Below are 24,438 nucleotides of genomic sequence, written 5' to 3'. Positions count from 1 at the left end.
CTTCTCCACCACCTCCTTCTGGCCCAGAAGCCACCGGCAGGGCTCAGGGCAGGTGAGCCCTGCATCAGAAGAAGGTAAGATTCCCTGCTGGCACCCTGCCCAACCTCGAGCCCATTCTCCAAGCTGGGGACCTTGGACTAGGGAAGGGAGGCGGGGCCGAGAGGNACCACCTCCTTCTGGCCCAGAAGCCACCGGCAGGGCTCAGGGCAGGTGAGCCCTGCATCAGAAGAAGGTAAGATTCCCTGCTGGCACCCTGCCCAACCTCGAGCCCATTCTCCAAGCTGGGGACCTTGGACTAGGGAAGGGAGGCGGTGGTGGCCGAGAGGACTCCAGCTGCGAGCCGGGGGTGGGGGCACAGCTCCCCTCTACCAGGCACATGGAGTGTGTGTTGAGGGGGGGGTGGGTACAGCCCTTTGGCACCAGGATGGTCCCTGTTCATCCGCTTCCCAAGTTGAGACAGCTGATATTTCACTTCACTGAGCCTCAGGTCCCCTTATCTGTTAGATGGGAATGTAAACCTCAGCCCAGCCCAGCCTACAGGCCTGCTGTCTCCCAAGGACCCAAAGAGATAACGTGAGTGGAAGTATCTTTGTAAACCACTGAAAGGCAGGAGGGATGGGCTGCTGACTGCAGGGTTGCTATTTACAAGGCAAATAGGAGTTTCACTGCAAAATGCTGGGCACTGCAAAATGCTGGGCACGTGCACCGGGCTTCACTTCCTGAGCCAGGTCCCCGCTGAGGACACAGGCACCCTGATTCACAGACAGAGAGCAACAGCCATTCAGAAACATGCCCAGGTTTGCACAGATAGTGAGCAGCAAAGCCGAGACTCGCCTCCCACAGCCATGAGCTCACCCACAACATCTGGCTTTCTGCTGGATGATTCTGGAGAAGTGGAAGAGAGAGGTGCCCTCCCAAAGTCCTGGGGGTAGGACTTGGAAGGAGGGGTCACAGTGTGTAAGGCTATATAGCAAAAGGTCTGGAAATCCTATCATTTTTCATGTGTTTGTTTTTTTATTGGAAATCTCATGTTTGTTACTCAGATGTTTATTGAGTGCCAGCTTCAGACAATGTGAGCAAGAGAGACATGGTCCCTGCTTTCCAGGAGCTTACAGTAGCGGCGATGGCCAGTGATAAGAGACTCGTACAGATCAGACGTCTCGTTTGATTCAACAGTGAGGAAAAGTCATGTTTGTTATCACGGCAAATAACTTAAGGACCTGATTTATAGTCTGAGGCTGGGAGAGAACTCTTTTGGGGTTGACATCTGAAGGCTGGATAGGAGCTGGTCAGGTTAAGGCCAAAGAGAGGGAAGAGCATTCCAGGCAGAGGGAACAGAATGGCAAAGACCCTGAGGTCAAGGTAGTGCTCAAGGGCTGGTAAGAGATGAGACTGTTGATGACCTGATCTGATATATGGTCAAAGATCCCTGTGGCTTCCATACCAGGGGTGGAGTGGAAGGGGAAGAGGAAGGAGGTCCTTGCCCTAGTATAGACCCAGGTGATGCGGGCTCTGGATGGGTGGAAGCCTGGAAGTAAAGGTAAAGGAAAATCGACAGATTCAGTCGTGCTTGGGAGGTAGAAGGGAATGAATTAGGGACCATTAGATTCTGGGAGTTGAGAAAGAGACACTTTAAACTCTTCGATGGTGTGTGTCAACATGCCCTGGTAGCTGTCATGCTTGGCACAGTGCCCCACACATCACAGATGCCCGCAGGCCACTGGTTGGATGAGTGAATGAATGAACGCATGACTTAAAGCTCTCAGGTGTCTGTAAGCGGCAGGGTGTGCTAAGTGGCCGCCGAGTGAAGTGGTGGGTACTGGGTTCCAACAGCACACTCCCCAAATTGGACGTGTTCTGTTTGCGATGCCACGTTGGCATCTGGATGGTCTGTTCTCCAGGAATCATGAGACAGGTCATCCTTGAAGGTCTTCACCCCTGGAATTTACCCTGCCAAGGGTCCACATGCCAGGCAGCGGTTACCAGCTTAGGGGTTAAGCCTGGGCAGGACCCGAGTTCAGTCATTTACCAGCAGTGTGACTTTGGGCCTGGCACCTCTGCTTTATTTTTCTCCCCTGTCCAATGGGATTACAGAGACCTGACCTCTGGGGTGCTGTGGGTTTAAAATGAGATGCACACATGTAGGCAGCCAGGACCCATTTGACCACAAAGTCCAGGCTCTTTTTTTTTTTCTTTTAACAAGCAGAGGGACACACCAAGTGTTCTAGATGTAATCATGTTATATAATGGATTTGCTTAATGCTTTAGCAAACCTGTGACATAGGTCTCAGTATTACCCCATTTTATCGATGGGGAAACTGAGCCTCAGAGAAGTTATTTGGCCAAGATCATCAAGCTCATTAAGAGGCAGAGGTGGGATTTGAACCAGGCAGTGCAGTTCAGTATCTTTACATTTGATCAGGGCACATCTCTTTCCCAGAGAGCTTTGGTCTATAATTAAGACTTGCAGTAAAATTGTCATCTTTTGTCAGAGCGGGGCCCCTCCCTAGTTTGTCTGTCTCTTTTCTTTCCTGTCCCCAATAATGTGTTTGACAAATATGCCTGCATCCTGGCAAAATACTTCTATTTTGTGTCTTGGCATATATTTAATATACGCAGATGGTTTTGGGCTGTAAGTCTTGTTTTGTTTGTTTCTGTTTCTTTTGTCATGAAATATTTCAAGACACATAAAAGTTCTAAAGAATCGTATAGGGGCAGCCTGGGTGTCTTCAGTCGTTGAGCACCTTGGTTTCAGCCCAGGTCACGATCTCATGGTTTGTGAATTTGAGCCCTGAGCTAGGCTCTGGGCTAACAGTGCGGAGCCTGCTTGATATTCTCTCTCTGCCCCTTCCCTGCTTACTCACGCTCTCTCTCAAAATAAAAGAATCATGTAAACCTGGTCCACGGCAGTGGAGGCACACAGGGGAACTAGCCTGAGAAACCTAGTACCCTCACCCCACCTGCGGACGTGTTTTCCAGTCTTTTCTTGCAGTGGGGCGTGGAAAATTTCTACATCTACTGTGGCAAATTATGTAACCGGCTAAAAGGAAAGGGTGAGCTGCGTCCCTGGGAGCTGGGCTTCCTTTGTTCTCTGGCCCATCGGTGACTGCTAGGGCAGGGCATTCTTACAAACAAAGCCCTTGTTACAAGGACAGCTTTGTCCGACTGCCACTGACTCTGCCCTCCCACACAGAAAGGGTCCCTCACAGGAGGTGAGCCCAGAGCCCACCCCCAGCTTGGCTGTCACGGAGCAGCACAAGGGCAGAGGCCTCTCACTCACAGAGCCGCAGGGGCCCGGGGAAGAACCTGCCAGGACGGGACCATGTCTGCCCCGCTCGCTCACTCACCACTTTGTCCTCTGTGCCTAGCACAGACCCTGGCACACAGCTGGTGCCTAATAAATGCTTGTGGGAAAGAACAGAGAAGGTGGGAGGGGAGGAGGAGGGGAGCAGACCAGAAGGAAGAGCAGGAGGGAGGAAATACAGACAGAGCAGCCAGTATCAGGTAATGCAAGGTCCTTCAGTTGAGGACTGGGTTTGAATTCTGCCTCTGGGCATTTACCGTGACCTAGAAGTAAGTGGCTAGGACCTGAACCCAGCTCACTTTTCCCTCTTCATGCCTCATCTCCCACCTGTAAAGGGGACTGGTACCGGTGTGTCCCTCACAGGCTGACCAGACGGAAGGGAGCTCCATGCCTCCAGTCCACAGCGCTCTCAGATTTGCTGAGAAGGGGCTGTGTTGTGCCTGTGAGCATGTGGCCAAAGCAGCAGCACTAAGGTTCATAGCTTTTCTGGCCCCCACTCCTATTCCTACCACGCCCATGGGTCAGTCCCTCCCGGCCCCTGGCAGGGCCCCCACCTCCCTGGGGCTCAGGAAGAGCCTGGAGTCAGTGCCAGTCTGCCCAGAGCCGTGATGAATAAGTTGTTTATCCGCTCCCACCGCCCTCGGTGCCTGGCGGGCAGAGGCCTGCAAGGGGCAGCTGGGGGAGGGGCCTGCTTCCCCCCCCACCCCCCGCAGCCCACTGCCCCTCCCTCCTCCCTTTCAGACCTGCTGGGTTCTAGAACCATCCACCCTACTCCCCAGTTCTGCATCAGTCTCCACCTTGAACTGCTTCCTGAGCTCTGAGCCCTCACCTTCCCCGAAGCCCCCAGATTTGGAAGCAGCAGGTTGGAGTGTCTAAAAACACAGGGTGTGAAGCCATACAGATCAGGGCTCGAGCCCTGGCTGTGGACATGACGCTAAGCCTCTCCCAGCCACAACTTCCTGGCTGATGATGTGCACTGACACTACCTACCTAATAGGGATTTCACCCTTGAGATACCTTGAGGGACCATCTAGCCCCCTCCTCTCCAAGCCTCCGGAACGTGCCTTTCCTGGTTAGACCCTCTTTTATGAACCTCTGATCCAACCTGAGAAACTGTAGCTTCCCTTCCTGCTTTCTTGAACAGACTTTGAGGTGTCTGGTCCAGTTAGGTTAGTCTGGAGCAGATTGTTACCCCATTTCACAGATGATAATGGCCATGAAATCTAGGCTGACTGCACAGTGAGGGGAATCCTGGCTTCTGCTACTTCTTCCTCCTGCATTAGGACCCATTAAGTGTCTGAGCTGGGTCTTACCAGTACTGGCTGGCTTTCCTCTCTTCTTTTCTCTCCCATCTTTCACCATAAATGCAGTGGATCCATAGTTGCTTGGGTCTTCCCTTTTAGAGAAAGGGCTACCATGTCCAAGGTCTGAGAAGCTGTGAGCACCCTCCCAACAGAATGAGGCAAGGTGCAGCCCAAGGAGAAGTTTAGAGCTATCCTTGGCATGGGAAGGGAACTTAAGATCATAGAGCGCCCCCTTGAGGCATCATGTCTTAAGTGAATATCCAGTCCCCTCTCGTAGGGCTCCAAGGCCTTGTACTCCACCCAGGGGACATCTGTAGCTCTTACAACTGGGAGAAGATGCTCCTGGCATNTACTCTAGGAACAAGGAACAGCCTGCCCAGGTAATCAGGCCATTCTGTCTGCAGGAAATTACTCCCCAGTCCTTACCCTGTCAATTATTCACCAAGCTCTGTTGGTTTTTTTATTTTATTTTATTTTTATTTTTATTTCTAGGAGAGAGAGACAGCGTGAGCAGGGGAGGGTCAGAGAGAGAGGGAGTCACAGACTCTGAAACAGGCTCCAGGCTCTGAGCTGGCAGTCAGCACAGAGCCCGACGCGGGGCTCGAACCCACGAATTGCGAGATCATGACCTAAGCGAAAGTCAGACACTTAACCGACAAAGCCACCCAGGCGCCCCTCTGTTGGTTTTTAAAAATTATTTTTGAATGTTTATTTTTGGAGGAGAGACAGTGTGAGCAGGGGAGGAGCAGAGAGAAAGGAGGACAGAATCCTAAGTGCGTTCCAGGCTTCAAGCTGTCAGCGCAGAGCCTAACGTGGGGCTTGAACTCAGAAACCATGAGATCATGACCTGAGCCAAAGTCAGATGCTTAACCGACTGAGTCACCCAGGTGCCCCAGGCTCTATTGATTTTACTCCCAAGTTATTTCTCAAATCCTCTTGCACCCACCTCTAGACTTCATTTAAAGTCTGTGTCATTACACAGTCACCTTCCTGCCTACCTTCCTGCTTCTAGTCAACCCACGCCACCCCCATCGGATCCGACAGTCCCCTCGTCCCTTAACCCAGAGCACAGATGTGCCACAGAGGTGTTGCTGCCCAGCAAGAGATGCTTTAAAAAAAAGTATGGGAGGGGCACCTGGGTGGCTTAGTCGGTTAAGCGTCCGACTTTCGCTTGGGTCATGATCTCGCGGTTCGTGGGTTCGAGCCCCGCATCGGGCTCTGTGCTGACTGCCAGCTCAGAGCCTGGAGCCTGTTTCAGAGTCTGTCACTCCCTCTCTCTCTGACCCTCCCCTGCTCACGCTGTCTCTCTCTCTCCTAGAAATAAATAAAACATTAAAAAAAAAAAAAAGTATGGGAGCATTTTTGCTTGTGACAATGATTTGGGGGTCCCACCGGCCTTCAGTGCATGGAGACCAGAGATGCTATACTGCCCGAACGCACAGAACTGCCCCATGCAACAGGAACTTTGAGATGTTCCAGACTTCCATGTGGGTGAGCAGCAAGCTATAGACTAGAGCCTGCCTCCAATGGTTATGAAACACAATTTTTAAAAAATTTTTCTAAAGCGAAGAATGTACCTGCTTTTATCTTCACAACATTGTCTCATATTTTTCAGAGTGCTCTGTTTTTTTTTAATCCTTTTCTATTTAAAAAAATTTTTTAATGTTTACTTTTTTTTGAGACAGAAAGAGACAGAGCTTGAGTGGGGGAGGGATAAAGAGAGAGAGGGAGACACAAAATTCAAAGCAGGCTCCAGGCTCTGAGCTGTCCGCACAGAGCCCAACATGGGGCTCAAACCCACGGACCACAAGATCGTGACCTAAGCTGAAGTTGGCCGCCCAACTGACTGAGCCAGTTGTGGCCCCAGAGTGCTGTCTTAAAAGTGTGGTATATCATGGCAAGTGCTTGGACTTTTTCATAGCATTAAAATCACAAGTATGTTCACAAACTTAAGAATTGTGGTGTAATATGGTTGACCCTTGAACAACTTGGGTTTGAACTGTGTAATGTGGATTTGTTTTTTCAATAAATAATGCAGCACTGTCCATGTATTTTCTCTTCCTTATGATTTCTTAGTATTTTATTTTATTTACCTGAATTTATAAGAATATAGTCTATAATACAGATAAGATACAAAATATGTGTTAATCGATTTTTTTATGTTATTGGTAAGATTTCCGCTCAACAGTAGGGTATTTGTAGTTAAATTTTGGGAGAGTCAAAAACTGCACGTGGATTTTCGGCTGTACCAGGGTCTCAGTGCTCCAACTTACACATTGTTCATGACGCTGGTGCTATTCCTCTACAATTCACTTTGGATTCTGAGGTTTTGGACTAAAATGGCTACTAAGTTTCTTCTCTTAAATTCAAAACTTACTCAGCCTAGTGAGTGCAAGTATCTGATTGCCCCTCAGGGTCTCCTGTGGAGTCAGGATATCAGAGTATATGTTGATGCATTCATCAGTTTATCATAAATGGCTTTCCTTTTATTTCTCTTGCACTTAAAGCATTGTATAGACTTTTTAAAAGGTGATATGCAGGGGTGCCTGGGTGGCTCAGTTGGTTAAGCATCTGACTTTGGCTCAGGTCATGATCTCGCAGTTTGTGAGTTTGAGCCCCACGTCAGGCTCCGTGCTGACAGCTGCCTGGAGCCTGTTTCAGATCTGGTCTTCCTCTCTATCTGCCCCTACCCTGCTTGTGCTCTGTGTCTATGTCTGTGTCTCAAAAATAAACATTTTAAAAAATTTAAAAAGTGATGTGCAGAAGATAGGAAGTATTTACTAATAATTTCGTTTCAGTCTTCAGTAGGAGTGGCATTACAAAATATAGGGGCATCTGGCTGGCTCAGTCAGTAGAGCTTGCAACTCTTAATCTTGGGGTTATAAGTTCAAGCCCCATGTTGGGTGTAAAGATTACTTAAAAATAAAATCTTTATGGGGCGCCTGGGTGGCTCAGTGGGTTATTCATCTGACTCTTGGTTTTGGCTCAGGTCACGATCTCTGGGTTTGTGAGTTTGAGCCCTGCATTGGGTTCTATACGGACTGTGTTGAACCTGCTTTGATTCTCTCTTCCTCACTCTCTGCTCCTCCCGTGCTCCTGCTCTTGCTCTCTCTTAAAATAAACTGAAATCTTTATAAAAATATTTGCTATAAAAATAGAAGTGATGTCTGAGAAGTTGCAAATCACTGACCCTATAAAAATCCTTTAATGACATCAAAGCATCACCTTCATATCTGATTGGCCTCACTGTCCATCTCCCTCTTCCTAATCTTACCTGATGCTCAGGCAAGAATCTGGCGATTCCTTAAACATGACATGCTTACTCACACCTTAGCGTGTAGATGCTGTTGTCTTGCTTAGAATGCTCCCCCATCTCTGCTCATACAGATAGGACCACTGACTCATTCTTCAAATTTCAGCTTACATGCTCCTGTCTGGATCCCTCCAGTGACAATGAAGTGGTCCTTACCTCACTCACTGCATCTTGTAGAAAATAATAGTGATAATAAGAGTAGCCAGAATTTTTTTTTTTTTTACAAATATGTTATTGTCAAATTGGTTTCCATATAACACCCAGTGTTCATCCCCACAAGTGCCCTCCTTCATGCCCATCTCCCCCCCACCCCCATCAGTCCTCAGTTTTTGTCAGCATTCAAGAGTCTCTCATGGTTTGCCTCTCTCCCTTTCCCCCACCATTTCCCCCCTTCTTTTCCCCCACGGTCCTCCGTTAAGTTCCTCCTAATCCTCCTATACGTGCAAACATATGATATTTGTCCTTCTCTGCCTGACTTATTTCGCTCAGCATGACACCCTCAAGGTCCATCCATGTTGAGTAGCCAGAATTTATTAAGCATAGCTGTGCAAATGCTGCATCCAGCCCTTCACAGGTATGAGCTCAGCGATCTGTGCATTTCCCTCTTATTGCCCAGTTAGGGAATTTGTCCCCATTCTCAGGACTCTTGAGTGGTGGGGCCAGTTGTGCAGCTCCTAAGCCTGAATCCTTAACACATCTGTCTTTGAGCACCATATGAAACATCTCTATTGTTATCTGATGAGTGAATTTTTCCATTATTGGGCGGCACCTCATGGGTAGCAGGGACTGAGTCTTTTTGTTCCCAGACTGCCAGAGTGGAGTCACGTTAACACGGGAATATGCCCAAATCACTTATGATTAAAAATCATCCTTAGGCATTTTATTAGTTTCCAGTTGTTGCTGCAAAAAATCACCCGAAACATAGTGGCTTGAAGTGATGCAGGGTTACTCTCTTACAGTTCTGAAAGTCATAAGTTCAAAATGGGTCTCAGTGGGCTAAAGTTAACGTGACATCAGGGCTGAATTCTTTTGGATACTCTAGGGCAGAATGTATTCCATTTTGTTTCTAGCTTCTAGAAGCTGCCTGCTTTCCTTGGTTTTTGGGCCCTTTTCCTCCATCTTCAAAGCCAGCAACATTGGCCGAAATCCTTCTGATGCTGATTCTCTTTCCTGATTCTCTCTTCACTTTTAAGGAACCCTGTGGTTGCAGTTATTTCACTCAGACAATTCAGGGAAAATCTCCCTATTTTAAGGAGAGCTGACTGGCAACCTTAATTCCATTTGTAAACCTAATTATTCTTTGGCCGTGTAACTTAACATATTCACAGCTTCTGAGGATTAGAAGGTACACATCTGGAAGGGGAGCATTCTGCTCACTGTAGAACCCATTAAATTGAAAAACAGCTTAGGACACTGGTTCAGGGCATGGATTTTGAAGCGAGATTGTTTGCCTTCAAATCCCAGCTCTGCCACTTGAGCCATATTAACCTTAGGCAAGTTACTTCTCTGTGTCTCAGTTTTGCCATCTGTAAAATGGGGGTGATCATTATAGTGCCCACTTTGCAGGTTTGTAAACACTTAAAATGATGTAGGAGGTGCTATATATATTATAAAATATGTGCATCTTACAGGCGTGTCTGACATTGGAACAAGACTACTGCCTTGCCGACCCTCAGACAAAATTGTTGGCTTGACTCTTGCCCCTCTCTGAGGTTCCTCAGAATTGGGGAATAGCTCCAGTGTCTTGTTTTACTCTCACTCTTGGACATGGGCTTCTGAATCGGGGTGCTGTGGTGAAACCATCTGTACTGTTCATGCTGTTTGTTCTTAATACGTTGCCAAGTGAGTGGCTGAATTGCTAAAAATTAGCTGTTGATTTGATGTGACTTCATTTCATTTGCTGAATGAATGAGTGGACAGATAGATGGACAGATGGGTGGGTGGATCTGCCTTCCCTGGAGATCTGTCCCCACCACACATCTCTGCACAGGTGTCCTTTTGCTTGGGTGCTCCAAGGAGGCAGCCACACAGAGGGTGAGAAAGTGTGGTGGTGACCTCTAAGGTGCTTTTGTACTTCCCACAGGATTGAGAGTGTGCTCAGCACCATGGAGAGTACCCCCAGCAGCCCTCAGCCCACCGAATCAGATCCCCTGGAGGCTTTTCCCCAGAGGAGCCTGGAGCCAGGTGACATTGCCGTGCTGGTTCTGTACTTCCTCTTTGTCCTGGCTGTTGGACTTTGGGTAAGCCAGACCAGGGGAGGCAGGGGAAGAAACTCGCCCGAGGTCATAAAGTACTTGGAACTTGAAACTTGTAAAACTGCGTTAAGTTGACCATGGGTCAGGTGCTATCTTAGGCACTTTGATTTATGCTATGTCATGTAATTTGCACAGATGTCTTATGAGGAAGGCACTACTACTGTACCCATTTTCTAGATAAGGAAACTGAGGCTCAAAAATGGAAGCCTGTTATATGTTAGTAAGTTAGCACAGCTGGAGTTAGAATCCATATCTCCTTCACTTTGAAGGCCATGTTCTTTTTTCTTTTTTCTTTTTTAAAGGAAGCTTTAAAAAAATTTTAGTGTTTACTTTTGAGACAGAGTGAGAGAGAGACACACACAGAACTTGAAGTGGGCCTCAGGCTCTATGCTGTCAGCACAGAGCCTGGCACGGGGCATGAACCCACGAACTGTTGATATCATGACCTGAGCCAAAGTCAGATGCTTAGCTGACTGAGCCACCCAGGTTGTTTTTTTTTTTAAAGGCAATAGGGTCACATGGTTCAAAAACAAAAACTACTTAGGGGGCATCTGCGTGGCTCAGTCGGTTGAGTGTCCAACTTTTGATCTTGGCTCAGGGGTCATGATCTCATGGTGTGTGAGTTGTAGCCCTGAGTCAGGTTCTGCACTGATAGCCCAGAGGCTGCTTGGTATTCTCTCCCTTTCTCTCTGCCCTTCTCTTTCCCTCTCTCTCTCTCAGATAAACATTAAAAAAAGACATACCGTGAAAAGTCTCACTACTACCCTCCCCTCCTCAGGTGACCGCTGTTGTAACCTTGTTTGTACATTAGTTTGAGTTCTCCTTATAGAAATCCAAGCAAATATTATCACGTATATTTACCTCTTTCTTAAATAGGAAGTAGCTTATTATTATACTACTGTTTTTTTACCTTGCTATTTTTCACTTATCAGGGTCTCTTGGATATCTTTTCATATTCATATCAGTGCATAGACGCTTCCTGGTCTTCCTAAAAGTTACATAGGATTGAGGCACTTGGGTCGCTCGGTTGGTTGAGTGTAAAACTTTGGTTCAGGTCATGATCTCACGGACCGTGAGTTCGAGCCCTGTGTTGGGCTCTGTGCTGACAGCACACAGCCAGCTTGGGATTCTCTCTGTCCCTCTGCCCTTCTCCCTCACTCATGCATGTGCTCTCTCTCTCAAAAAACTGCATTTATCTTGTAATAAATGGGTCTGGACACTCTTACATAATTTAAAGACCATCTAATTCCTTTCTGTGAAGCACGGCTTTATATCTTTTTCCCATATTCATTAGGTTCCTATTCTTTTACTTATCAATTTCTAGGAACCATTTATTTATTTATTTTTATTTATTTAAGTAACTTCTACACTCAGCATGGGGCTCAAACTCATGGCCCTAAGATCAAGAGTGGCATGCTCTTGTAACTGATCCAGCCAGGTGCTCCTTAGGAACTCCTTACACTGTAAGGAGATTAGTAACTTTGGGATAAGGATGGTGAAGAGGAAACACCTGCTATCTGTTTTTTAGGCCATTTGGTACAAAGGACTTGAAAACTGAAACCCAAGGTGTCCCCACTTTGATCCAAGTGTTTATAGATCATTTTTCTACTCTTACCCCTTGGCTTTTCCTACTCCAGGTCAAGAAGGGGATAAAAAGTGCTGGACGTCCCAAAGACCTTTCTCTGCACTCACGCACACGTGCACACGCGCGCGCACACACACACACACACACACACATCGCCTCTACTCTTAGCAGGACATAGTGAGATGGAGGAGGCATTGTTAAGAGTAAGAATTTCATGTCAGACAGCTTTGGGGTCAGGGTTAGGTTAGGATGAGGCTGGAGTCACTGGGAATCCGTAGTTTCACAAGAGGACCAGGAGACTCTCATATATTACTAGTTTGGGAACCCTGGATTTAGATAATCCCTTTCAAGGAGTTTTTCATTTAAAAAAATTATTTTTTAAGTTTATTTTTTTATTTTGAGAGAGAGAGAATCCCAAGCAGGATCCACACTATCAACACAGAGCCCAGTGTGGGGCTCGAACTCATGAACCATGACCTGAGCTGTAGTCAGACACTTAACCTACTGAGCCACCCAGGCGCCCCAGGAGTTCTTTATTTTTAAAAAAAAATACTTCCTGTGTCAGGAATGAGCTGGAATGAGCCTCAGATTCTGTTTTCTATAGCAAAATCATTTGCAGGGATGAAAAGGTACCATTTCCTGTCATCTCCTATCCAGAAAAAATCCCCTCAACAGTATTCACACCTGGGCTCAGAGAGGTTCAACAACTTACCAAGATCACACAAGCTACTTAGTAGCGAAAATGTTTCTATTCAAACACTTTTGTTGCCTGGAAGCTTACCCCTAAAGATGGTTTTGTAAACCAGCCTAAGGACATGGGCTCCCGAGGCTGACGTGTATCTGAATTCCTGGCACTTCTGCTATTGGGAAATACAGCACTAGAGTGACTTTTGACTTCTGAGCCTTGTTTTCTTCATGTGTTAGATTGGCTTAATGATACTTCCTAGGTGTGTGTGAGGATTAACCTGGGATAAAGCTCCAAGATGCTTGGTGGTGTCTGACGGCTGTGCTACTATGAAACTATATAACACTAACACCCAATAAATAGCGCCCATTATGAGCTATCCTAGATAAGGCGTGGGTTGAAAACTCAAACATGTAGGGGAGCCTTAGGTATGTGAAGCGGGGAGTGGTAGGGGTTGTATTGACCTGAAGAATTTATGTCTCCTCTAAAGCATTCAAATTAAAATCATCTTCTTTTTTTTTTTTTAAGTTTTTTTTCTTAATGTTTTATTTATTTCTAGGAGAGAGAGAGAGACAGCGTGAGCAGGGGAGGGTCAGAGAGAGAGGGAGTCACAGACTGAAACAGGCTCCAGGCTCTGAGCTGACAGTCAGCACAGAGCCCAACGCGGGGCCCGAACCCACGAACCACGAGATCATGACCTAAGCGAAAGTCGGACGCTTAACCGACTAAGCCACCCAGGCGCCCCTCAAATTAAAATCTTCTTAAAAACCATGGGTCAAAAGCACCCTATATTTGCTGTCTAAATCTTGCAGGCTAGACTCCCAGTTGGTAATCCAAGGCTTTGGCACTTTGGGATGCCTCTGACTGTCACCCACCCCTCTTCTTTGTTTCAGTCCACAGTGAAGACCAAAAGAGACACTGTGAAAGGCTACTTCCTAGCCGGAGGGGACATGGTGTGGTGGCCAGTAAGTGGTCTTTGGTTCAATTAAAGTCGCTTCTTCACATGCTGATGGTCTGTCTAGCCTTTGGTCTCTCAGGGCTTGGCTTGCACATTGTGTAAGGGCACAGTCTAGAGAAGGCTTAGCTCCAACTCAAATTTGAATTCATCACTTAGGCTGGTTTCTGGTATGGTTGAGTGCAAGGGTTCAAGTGATATCATTAGGACCTGATTTCCATCCTTCCCTCTTTCCCTCTCTCCCTCCCTTCCACCCTTCCTTCCTTCTTTCCTTCCTTCCTTCCTTCCTTCCTTCCTTCCTTCCTTCCTTCTTCCCTCCCTCCCTTCCTTCCTTCCTTCCCTCCATATCAATCTCTCTTTTTCAGGATGATCACTATTCCCAACAAAATGGCTCCAGACTTCTCATCCTCTCAGGTTCCAGTGCACTATGGGAAGAGCATGGAAAATATCTCATCTCTAATTGTGTCCCATGCCCATCTCTGTGCCAGTCACTGTGACTAGAGTCATTTGATGTGCCAATTGACTCAAGCTTAGGTCACACACTCAGTGCCTGAGCTCGGGGGTGGGGTGGTGGAGCTTGGAACCTCTCCTCAAGCATATGCGATGAGAAATGAAAAAGGAGCTAGAAACCATTACTGGGACAAGGTAATATGGATGTTGAAAACACAAATAACAAACAGAACAGTCCAGTTGATGTTTTCTTTTTGAGTGGACATCAGGGCATTGCCAAATACAACACACACACGTGTGCGCAGGCACACACATACACAGGTGTCCACTTCATGGGCCCACCTACTTCCTGGGTGGTCAAGAATAATAATTTACTTATAATCTCCTGAAATAAGGGTGAAATCTTTGAACTAAGAAGAGGAAGCACAGCTTCCATTTGCAGTGAGTCCAAAAGATGTAGGCTTTAAGGTGCAGAGAGACAACTGGTGTCTGAGACCCTGGTCAGGGAAATATCTGAAGACAATGACCATACTGTTCTCAGACCAAAAACATGCTCTGGGTTATATATTCAACAAATTCACTAAAAAATACATTCACTGAAGAATGTGTCTGGCACTGTATTCAACACAGGGTATGTCCATAAGCTGGTCTTCACCCTCAAGGAGCTTATAATTTAGTGTTGACCAAAGTGTGAGTAACAGCCGCTCTAAGATTTTGCAGCTGCACACTGACACAGCCTTAAGTAACTTCAAATCGCATAGTGTGAACATCATTCCCTTTCTTGTTCTGTCAGTCCTCCTGACTGCATGAAAGGAAAGGTCACAGTGTGGTGCTAATACACTTTTATCAGTCTTCCATCACTGACCAATCTCTATGTTTAACCAAGAGAAGGTAGGCCTCGGTGAGAGAAACTAACTAGGATTTAGTATCACAGATGGTGTCCCCACTCCAGATGCCCAGGAGAGAAAATGTAATTTACCTAGATTGGGCCACGTAACTGGGGCTGTCTGGTTCAATCAGCTGAGACTAGGGACAGGGGTCATTGAGTATAGGCTTGGCCACCTAGTGTTCTACCACCTCGAGAACTATCTATCTACTTCGCCAAGTTAGAAAGAAGCAGAACTGGGATATATGACAAAAGCTTCCTGATTCTCATCATGAAGCACCTTCCACAATGCCTATCATCCTTTCCCCCAGGGACGATGCATACAGTTGTTCACCTTGTGCACTGCCCATCCCTATGGGACACGATTCACACTTTAGGCATCATAAGGATGCATATTTACTGTGCCAATTTCTGATAGCTGGAAGTAAGAGTGTTTTGGAGAAGTCTTTCTAATTTGAAAACAAAGACGCCAGATTGGCTAGGGATGGCCCCACCTTCTCTATTTCTCCTTCTGTCTTGGTCCCTCTGGACCATGGGAAGAACTGGGGGTGGGGAGAAGACAACATAGACCTTGGCTCCAAGATCTGACTTGTCCATCTCTCTGCAGGTGGGTGCGTCCTTGTTTGCCAGCAATGTTGGAAGTGGGCATTTTGTAGGCCTGGCAGGGTCAGGCGCTGCTGCAGGCCTTTCTGTGACTGCTTATGAGTTGAATGTAAGTATTTGGTTTACCAGGGAGTCTACAGCTCACCCTTGCCCAGTAGGTGATCCTGGGGGGCAGTGTGAATGCCCCGTATTTCGTGAGAAAACAAGCAGGAAGCATCAAGGGTACTCCTCGTCAGCTAAAACTCGTTTCACCTGTAAGCTCCTGGCTTGTGTGGGTTTGCTTGATGCTGGCTGGTAAGGTCAAGACCCTAATAAGCCAACATGTGGGAGAAGAGGGCTCAGAATCCCTTCCCTGTGGATGCAGGAGATAGAAGGTGTCCCAGTACCAGAGGCCTTTTCTGTGTATTAGATAGCAATTGGCCATCACAAAAACATGGTTCTGTGGCTCAGTGCTTCTTGACCTTTTTGCCCACAGATACCCAAGAGCTAGGACACACTGTCCTGTCTGGCAGGGTCCGGGAAGGATATGATTTTCACTGCAGGGGAGGACATGCATTATTAATAGCGATTTTCATCTTCATAGTGACTTTTTCTTTAAGACAAACTTTATGTTTATAAGTAAGCTCTGTGCCCAACATGGGACTTGAACTTACAACTCCTAGATCAAGAGTCACGCTCCATTGGCCAAGCCAGCCACATGCTCCCATAGTGACTAAGATTTGTATGTTTTTATTTTAAGTTTATTTATTTTGAGAGAGAAAGAGAGAGAGGCAGAGAAAGAGAGATAGAATTTCAAGCAGGTTATGCGCTATCAGCCTGAGGCCTGATGCAGGTCTTGAACTCATGAACCCTGAGATCATGACCTGAGCCAAAGTCAAGAGTTGGATGCTTAACCCACTGAGCTGCCCAGGTGCCCTGTAACTAACAATGCTCCTTCTACACTGCAGACTACACTGCATGCATTACCATGTGGTGAGATTCACTTACAAAGCCCATCCTGGCTCAACAAGGGAGGGGATACATCTGGATGAAGAGGGAGGACATGAGGTTTAGGGCGACACTGAGGAGTCCCAGAAAATCTTCTATTTCCACCCTTCCCTCCTTCATGCCCTCTGCCATTTAAACATGGAAATATGATGGCCCTGGGAGGATGAGGTACCATAAGTAGGGGACTGAGCCCGATGTGGAGCCAGGCCGGGTCACCCCTAGGCACAGAGGGGAACCCAAATCAGCACCTCGAGGTGGGCGGGAGCTGAGTCCTGACTCTGTTTTCCCGGGCAGGGCTTGTTTTCCGTGCTGATGTTGGCCTGGATCTTCCTGCCCATCTATATCGCTGGTCAGGTGAGTGTGAGGGAGTCTGGTACTGTGGGTAGGGGAAACCCTTTGGGAGGGTCACCCCTGCGTTCCCTCCTTCCCACCTGATGACCTCCCTTAGACAGTCCCCGAGAGGTTGGTCCCACATGGTGAGGGACCCCTCACAAGTGAGAGCAGGGAGCCCCGGCCTTGACAGCTCCCGCCTGGTGACCGATGATGAAGATGCACACGTGCTGGAAGGGACATGCATGCTTAGAAACATTTGTTTTCAATGCGAAGACACCGATGTGAGTCTCATGGTGTCTTTGATGTGTGTAAGCCATAGTGTGTTACTGCTTTACTTCCTTTGCACACAGACCTGTAAAAGCTGCGTTAGTTTGGCAGATTGAAGGGTCAACATTTTTGTTCCCAAATAACAACGCTGCTTTAGACTTAAAAAGCATATATATATATATATTTAAGTTTCTTGAGAGAGAGCGTGGTCCACGGAGGGGCAGAGAGAGGGAGAGAGAGAATCCGAAGCAGGCTTCATGCTGTCAGTGCAGAGCCCAATACGGAGCTCGAACTCCCCAACTGTGTTTGTCCCCACTCACCCCATGTGTTTGTCCATTCTTTGGTTCGTGGGCATTTAGGTTGTTCCCAGTGTGAGGCTGTGATGGAGAATGCCCCTGTGAACATTTTATGCAAATGTCCTGAGACACATAAACAGGTGTTTATGGAGAGTGTCTACCTTTGAGTAGAATATCTGGTCTATTGGGTATGTTTAACTGGTTTTGCTAGATACTCACCATATTTCCCCCAGAGTATTTCTACCAGCTTATAGTCCCACCAGCAGTGGATGCAAATTCCCTGGACTCCATTACTTCACATCCTTGCCAACACTTGGTATTTTCCAACTTTAAAATTCTTGCTAATCTGGTGGGTGTATGGTTGTATCTCACTATGCTTTCAATTGACAATTCTATTTTTATATTTTTTGACCAGTTGGATATCCTCTTTGGAGAAGTCACTAGTCTAGGACTTTTGCCACCTTTTTTTTTTTTTTAATTAGGTTATAGAGCTTCTTATTAATTGGTAGAAGTTCTTTATGTATTCTGAAAATAAGCCCTTAGGGTGGTTTTATGTGTTGCAAATATGTATATATTTTTCTACCCTGGTTTGCCTTTTCACTCTCTTAATGATGTTTTTGATAAGTAGTTCTCAACTGTAATGTAGTCCTATTTATCACTTTTACCTGCCTTTCATGTCCTGTTTAAAAAATCTTTTCCTACTCCAATCTTAAAGATATTTTCCTATATTGTCTTTTAGAACTTTTCACATTTAAGTCCATTATGCATGTAGAACTGATTTTTGTTCACTGCAGTTTGAGAATGGGGTAATGCCGACGCCACCCATCAGGAAACTTACAGACCAGTTGCATGTAGGATCCATTCCCTCATTCATTCATTCAGTCATTCATTGGAGAAGCACTTACTGAGCCAGACGTCAGCTGTGTGCCAGTTCCCGACGGTTCCCCATCCTTTCGAGGTGATTTCTCTAGAACATTACAGTGCTTTCCCCTCTTGCTGGAAAGTTTTTCTTTTCATTTACAGGGAGATTACCTCCTGTTCAAAAATCCTACTTTACACAACAGTTCCTCCAAGAAACCCTTCTGACCTGCCTGATGAGGTTGAATTTCCTCCATCATACTGGCCTTTGCTTTGCATTAGCTCCTGTGGTCATTAAACTCATGTGTCTCCCATTAGACCATGTGCCTCTCCCATTAAGCCAGGGCTTCTCAGTCTCAGCACTGGTGACATTTTGGGCTGGATAATTTTTTTTTGGTGTGTGTGTGCGCCTATGTTGAGGTAGGGGGTACTCTGCATTGTAGGGTGTTTGCAGCATGCCTAGTCTCTGCCCAGTAGATGCTGGTAGCACCCCCACTCCAAATTGTGACAGCCAGAACATCTCCATATGTTGCCGAATGTTCCCTGGGTAGCTACAAAGTTGTCTTCGGTTGAGATCCACTTCCCTAGATGTGTGTGTCTACCATTAGATCGTAAGCTCTAAGAGAGTAGGAACCGTTTCTGTTCTCTCCTATAGTTGTGCCTGGTACACAGGAGATGTGCAATTAAATATTTGCTGAAATAACTCAGCAGCAGGGCCTTCCATGGATTCAGAAGGAAGCAAAATGAGGAATGAGCCAATGCCCAAAAGAAGAGGCACCCAGTTAGGGACCAGAAGTCTTGGCCAGGTCCCAAAGCATTGCCAGAGTTAGCACACAAGAGAGCTATGATGACCATGTGGGGCACCGGAGGTAAAGGGGGTCCCAGGGCTGACGAGGCCCAGGTGTGCGTCAGGGAAGTGCAGTTCTGGAGCAGAAATGTCCCATTCTTGCTAGGGCTGAGCAAACAGATACCGTGCAAGGTGTCCCATGTGGGTTCTCTGCACTGTGCCTGTGGCTGCTTCCACCCTGGGGAAGGGTCTCCAAGAAAAGGAAGACAGTAAAGGAGCTGAAATCCCCTTGAGTGCTGGGCAGGGCTCTGGGGAAGGCTGGAGGTAGGGGTGGGGGTTTCGGAGGAGGAGGGAGGGGTTTTACGGGAGGATGAGAATGGCAGCCTGGATGGGATGGGGTTGGGGAGACAGTATGCAGGTCCCGCAAGCCCCTTGCTGCCCTCTGCCCCAGGAAATGAGGGGCCTGTGAGGGAGGGGCCCCACAAGCAGCAAGGACGAACTAGGGTGCTCGTCCCCCCTCCCAGGGCAGCAGCCATTTTTTTTTTTTTTTTTAGTCTCCCCACCCNAACTAGGGTGCTCGTCCCCCCTCCCAGGGCAGCAGCCTTTTTTTTTTTTTTTTTAGGCTCCATGCCCATCGTGGGGCTCGAACCCATGACCCTGAGATCAAGAGTTGCATACTCTATACCAACTGAACCAGACAGGTGCCCTTGCATTTATTTACTTCTTTTTAACATTCACCCAGCTACAACCATAGGGTATTTCCTGTGCTGCCTGTGGGCCATCCCTCACTTCTTCTTCTCTGTCTGTCTCTCTCAGCTTGCTTGCTGGCAAATGCCTATTTAGCTCCTTGACTGCCTGACAGTTGTCATCACAGCCAGTGAGTCAGCTTGAGAAGCCTGTTCCTCAGGCCACTCACCTGAATGGACCGGGGCTCCTCCGTGTCCCCTCAAGTCAGCTCTCACACTGTCACCATGGGCACGTCTATTCATTACTGGCTGAATGTCCCCATGCGTTAATCCTTGATAGGGTGTCAGTGCACGTGCTTCTGGAAAATCCCTGTTGGTGTGTGCCTTGCCTCAAAATCAGAGGGATGGGGCAAGACATTCATGAGAATCAGAGTTCTAGATTGCTTTCTGGGGGGGGGGGGAGAAGCTTTTTGCTTCTTTTCTATTAGAAAATGTCCATTTATTCCTGGAGTTTATTTTTTTTTTGTTTGGCCAATATTTTATTATGAAAAGGATTTCAAGCATACATTGAAGTTGAAATAACTTCGCACTGTGAGATCATGACCTGAGCCGAAGTTGGATACTTAACCAGCTGAGCCACCGAGGCGCTCCCTGACCAAAGGTTTAGAATAGAGCAGTTCCCCAAAGTTTGGAACAGGGGCAAATGGAGATTCTTGAGATGCTTTTAGGTGTTAAACATGAGACCCACTACGCCAAGTCACGTAGTGCAGTTATTTCCTTTTCTGTTGTCTTTCACTTGTTTGATGACCTCAAGGGAAAAGTGTTATGTTGGTCGTAGCATGTCTTCAAGACTAATCCAACACTTCTCCAGCATTCTTTTCCTTTTTTGTAAATGAATGAGTAGGCTCAGGGTCTAGAGTCCTTGGTGTTGCCAGAAAGAAAGAAAATAATGAATTGTTTTATTATCCGGTGTTTATTTTTGCTGGTTCCCTTAAATTTAGGATTGATTTTTCATTTACAGTGGTGATTTGAAGTTTCCTTTTTAGATAAATGTATTTACCTGTTTACATGAGTTGGTTTAAAGGAATACATTAAGTAACATAAGAGATAGCAAACATTGGGATGGGCTTGGTAGTTGGGTACATCTTCCTGCACAGAACCCCAGTTCCTCTACACCCCACTCCTCTGCCCCCATTTTCTCCTCCCTTTTTAAGCCTATCATCAAGAAGACCTTCGGTGCTTTTGAGTTTGGGGAGGGGGGAAGGGCCAGTGCCCTGAGGCCATGTATCCAAAGTCAGGTGGGTGGTGACAGCTCAGCTCTGGCCTCTAGGTCACCACGATGCCAGAATACCTAAGGAAACGCTTTGGTGGCAACAGGATCCCCATCATCTTGGCTGTGCTCTACCTGTTCATCTACATCTTCACCAAGATCTCGGTAAGGTGGGGACATAGCCCAGCCATGTCCTTGCAGCATGGTGAGAGGATCAACTATGCCATCAACAGCCATATCAAATACAGCTATTGCTTGGGAGTGTGTCCTCCTCGTGCACTTCCTTGTACTGTTGGGCAGGCTTCAGGGAGGTCAACAGAGGGAGGGAGGGGTGGGGGGAGAGGGTAAGCATGGGCAGGAAGTTGGGAGAAGGTTCTGCCAAAGGTTCTCTGGCAACATCACTAGATGGTGCAGGTCACCCCTGGGTGGGGCTGTCATCTTCCTGTGATTAGACAGTGATCAGCTGTTAATTGGATGTGCTGAGGCCCATTGAGCCTGCTCCACCTCGACGTTTGGTTGGATGGGCAGATCTCTAGAAAGAGGCCAAGAGCTGATGCTGTCCCTGCTTCCAGCTGGGGCTGGGGAGAGCCCCAGGGGCTGAGGAGGGTGCAGGGGGTGCAGAGGAATCCCATTCAATCCAAACAACAGTAATTGAGGCTATGCCAGCTGCAGGCTTGAGAGATGTTGGATGACAGCATCCAATTCTGCCTATGGGTCTGTGGAAAGCTACATATGTGAGGAAGCCGTCACAAGGGAAGTTACGACCAAGAAGAATTACCAAATAGAGAAAGGGGGACTGGCGTTCCAGATGGATGGACTAGAGCAAGCAAAATATTGGAGGCCTGGATGGACATGGAGCAAGTGAAGGAAATGAGGCCAAGGGGCAAGCATGCCGTTCTAACCTATTTATGTAGATATTATCTTGGGGACAATAGGGGGGCCATAGAAGAATTTTAATGGGCAGAGGAAGGATGATCAGTCCATGACGGTATTTGATGAAGGTTGCAATGTGGAGGACGGAGGTTAGGAAGACCAAGAGTAGCAGCAGGAAGACCATTGAGGAGGTTGTTGTATTAGCCCAAGGAATGGGTCTCAAATGTAATTGCCCAAGTGTTCCAGTTTGAGACCTCTGATATGGGAAGAAACAGCTGAAGAGAGGGCAGTGTAGGACTCTTCTGTGTTTGCCACAGTCCAGTCCTAGGAGAACTTGTACTGAAAATGTCCATCCATTCATTCATCCATGAACTTTATGTCTCTACAGGTGGACATGTATGCAGGCGCCATTTTTATTCAGCAGTCTCTGCACCTGGATCTCTACCTGGCCATAGTTGGGCTGTTGGCCATCACGGCTCTGTACACGGTTGCAGGTATGTCTGAACAAGGGGGTGCATAAGAGGCTGTGCATAAGAGGCTGTGGGCCACCACCACCCACATCTCTTCCTGGTCCATCTTCTGATGTTCCAGTATGTTAAAACCATTCATTCATTACACCTCAATCAATGACCCCAGATAATATGGTGTCTCTTGGCCCTTGTCCAAGGGAAGATGGCTTCCCAGTTAGAGGGAGGATTTATAAATGCACCATAACTGCATCCAGCTATTTTTCATTTATTTATTGAATAATTATTTATTTAAAACTGACTGAGGTGCATGTTTATATGCATGCACTCTGCAGAGTGAGGATGTAAGCAGCTGCAATTTTGGAGACTGAAGTCAGACAGCCTTACCTTTTCTCATCAGAGAGGCACTCTAGAGGAGTGGTTGGCATATAGTAGGGCCTGGACAAGTATCTGTTTTTGAAAATTCATCTTTTAATCTTCATCTTCTGCTCAAGCTCACCCTCCTATGCCTCCTCTTGGCATGATATAACTCATTCCGTGAATATATCTGTATATCACCTAGTGTGTGCTAGACACCGTTTAAGGAAATAGGATACAGCAGTAGACAAAACAGGCAAAATCTTTACCTCAAAGGAACTTATATTCTAATGGGGATGGGGAGACAGACAATGAACAAGGAAACCAATAAATTATATCAGGATGTATGATTATAATCTGATAAGTGCTCTGAAGGAAGTTCATGTAGGGTGCAATGGGGAGTGATGGGTAAGGAGAGTTCTTTTGTTTTTTCTTTTTCTTTTCTTTTTTTTACATAGAATGTAAAATACATAGAAGACCTTTCTAAGATGACATTTGAACCACATTTAAGTGGTATGAAGGAAACATTAAAGAGAAAGACAGAGGAAGAGAAGCCCAGGCTGGGGGAAGGGCACATGTAAAGACTCATCCTTTGTTTGGGGAACAGAAAGGTGCTCAATGTGTCTGACACTCAATGAGCAGATGGCTCAAGCTGCGTCCAGCTGACCTCCAGGGGGCCACTCCCACATGCCAGAGAGGAATGCCATCTCTACCCCCACCCCCACCCCCCGCTCTGGCACTGTGTGGCACAGCAGCCTGGGTGATGGGGAAAAGGCCAGCACCCAGCGCCTTGAAGGAAATAAAAGATGAAATTAGCCTGGATTTTGTTCTGAGGGCTGTGGAACACCACTGGAGGCTCCAAGCTCAAAAGCAGGCAAATCAAATATATGCAAAGGCCCTGAAGGAGATCTTCAGCGTGTTAAGCACTAACCAAAGCCATGTGCCTGGAGCCCAGGGAAAGGGAAGGGCTAGTCACAAAGCTCTCTCTGTATTTCCTTGTTTGAGGCTCCATTAGACTGTAATCTCTATGAGGACAGGGAACATGCTTTTTGGTCTGCTTCTCTATCCCTACCACGTAGAGCTAGATAATCAGTATAGAAATGATGGTGGGTTTTAGTGGCACCTGGCTTCGGGATCATTGCACTCAGCCTGGCTAACGACAGCAAAGTGTTGGGGCCAGAATCTAGACTGAGTCTCTCCTCATTTGTGACAGGGCCCTATTCCTGCTGGCCAGGAAGGAGGAGGCATGGTTGGTAGAACACCACACCTCCACACATGCTTTTTATTACACACTGACTTTGCCCACTAGTAAAACACGTTCAGATCAGATAAACACCTCTTCTCCTTTGGGAAGAAAGAGGTATAGTATAAGGAAGAGACTAGAAATATGGCCTTGTCCAGATAGATTTGTTGCCGTTATTGTCATTTCAAAGATTGTGCTAGGTGGCAAAAGAAGAATCCACTGAGGCCTACCAAAGGACCCAGCTCAGGAGGCCTGTTAGGGCTCTGAATACCTCGTACTCACATCCTTTTTCCAGTGTTAAAAATAAAGCTGTTCAGTATGGCCCATGCATCACTTCCTGAATCAGTTAGAAATTACCATGTAACAAACCACCCACAGATGCCATGGTTTTAAGCAAGAGCAGAAGCTTCAGGGCCCCTGAGGACTAGGCCGAGACCTGCACATTGCACTCCTCCCATATTCTGTTGGTCAAAACAAGTCACTTGGCCAAGCCCACAGTGAAGAGGTAGAGAAATCAGCTTCATGTCAATATGAAAAGGAGCAGGAAAGCCACTGGCATCATGGGTATGTGACCAGGAAGGAGGCATGTGGCCATGTTTGCAAACAACACTAAGAAATCTCCTGTCAGATCTTGAACTTCCAGGTCCTCTCTGCTACCCAGGCTAACTTCTCTG

At 47.0% G+C, this 24,438-nt stretch overlaps 1 protein-coding gene across 4 annotated transcripts in view; it reads left to right on the top strand.

Annotated features, from left to right (window-relative positions):
• The first annotated feature begins 169 nt into the window (after positions 1-169).
• SLC5A11 (solute carrier family 5 member 11) overlaps positions 170-24,438 on the top strand; it is a 43,819-nt gene continuing 19,550 nt past the window's right edge. Inside the window, exons 1-8 of one of the 4 annotated variants that reach the window (XM_077760476.1) lie at positions 172-232; positions 505-573; positions 10,005-10,161; positions 13,340-13,411; positions 15,345-15,449; positions 16,622-16,681; positions 20,885-20,989; positions 22,086-22,191. In XM_077760476.1, coding sequence (XP_077616602.1) covers positions 10,027-10,161; positions 13,340-13,411; positions 15,345-15,449; positions 16,622-16,681; positions 20,885-20,989; positions 22,086-22,191 — 583 coding nt within the window. In that variant the 5' untranslated portion in view covers positions 172-232; positions 505-573; positions 10,005-10,026. Of the gene's footprint in view, positions 233-504; positions 574-10,004; positions 10,162-13,339; positions 13,412-15,344; positions 15,450-16,621; positions 16,682-18,077; positions 18,182-20,884; positions 20,990-22,085; positions 22,192-24,438 lie in introns of those variants that run through there. The other 3 variants (XM_077760475.1, XM_077760477.1, XM_077760478.1) reach the window with 3 other exon arrangements.

The sequence above is a fragment of the Crocuta crocuta genome, unplaced genomic scaffold (assembly GCF_008692635.1).
Source record: "Crocuta crocuta isolate KB4526 unplaced genomic scaffold, BGI_CrCroc_1.0 scaffold73, whole genome shotgun sequence".
NCBI lineage: Eukaryota > Metazoa > Chordata > Mammalia > Carnivora > Hyaenidae > Crocuta > Crocuta crocuta.
This window is presented reverse-complemented; position numbering and strand designations above follow the sequence as displayed.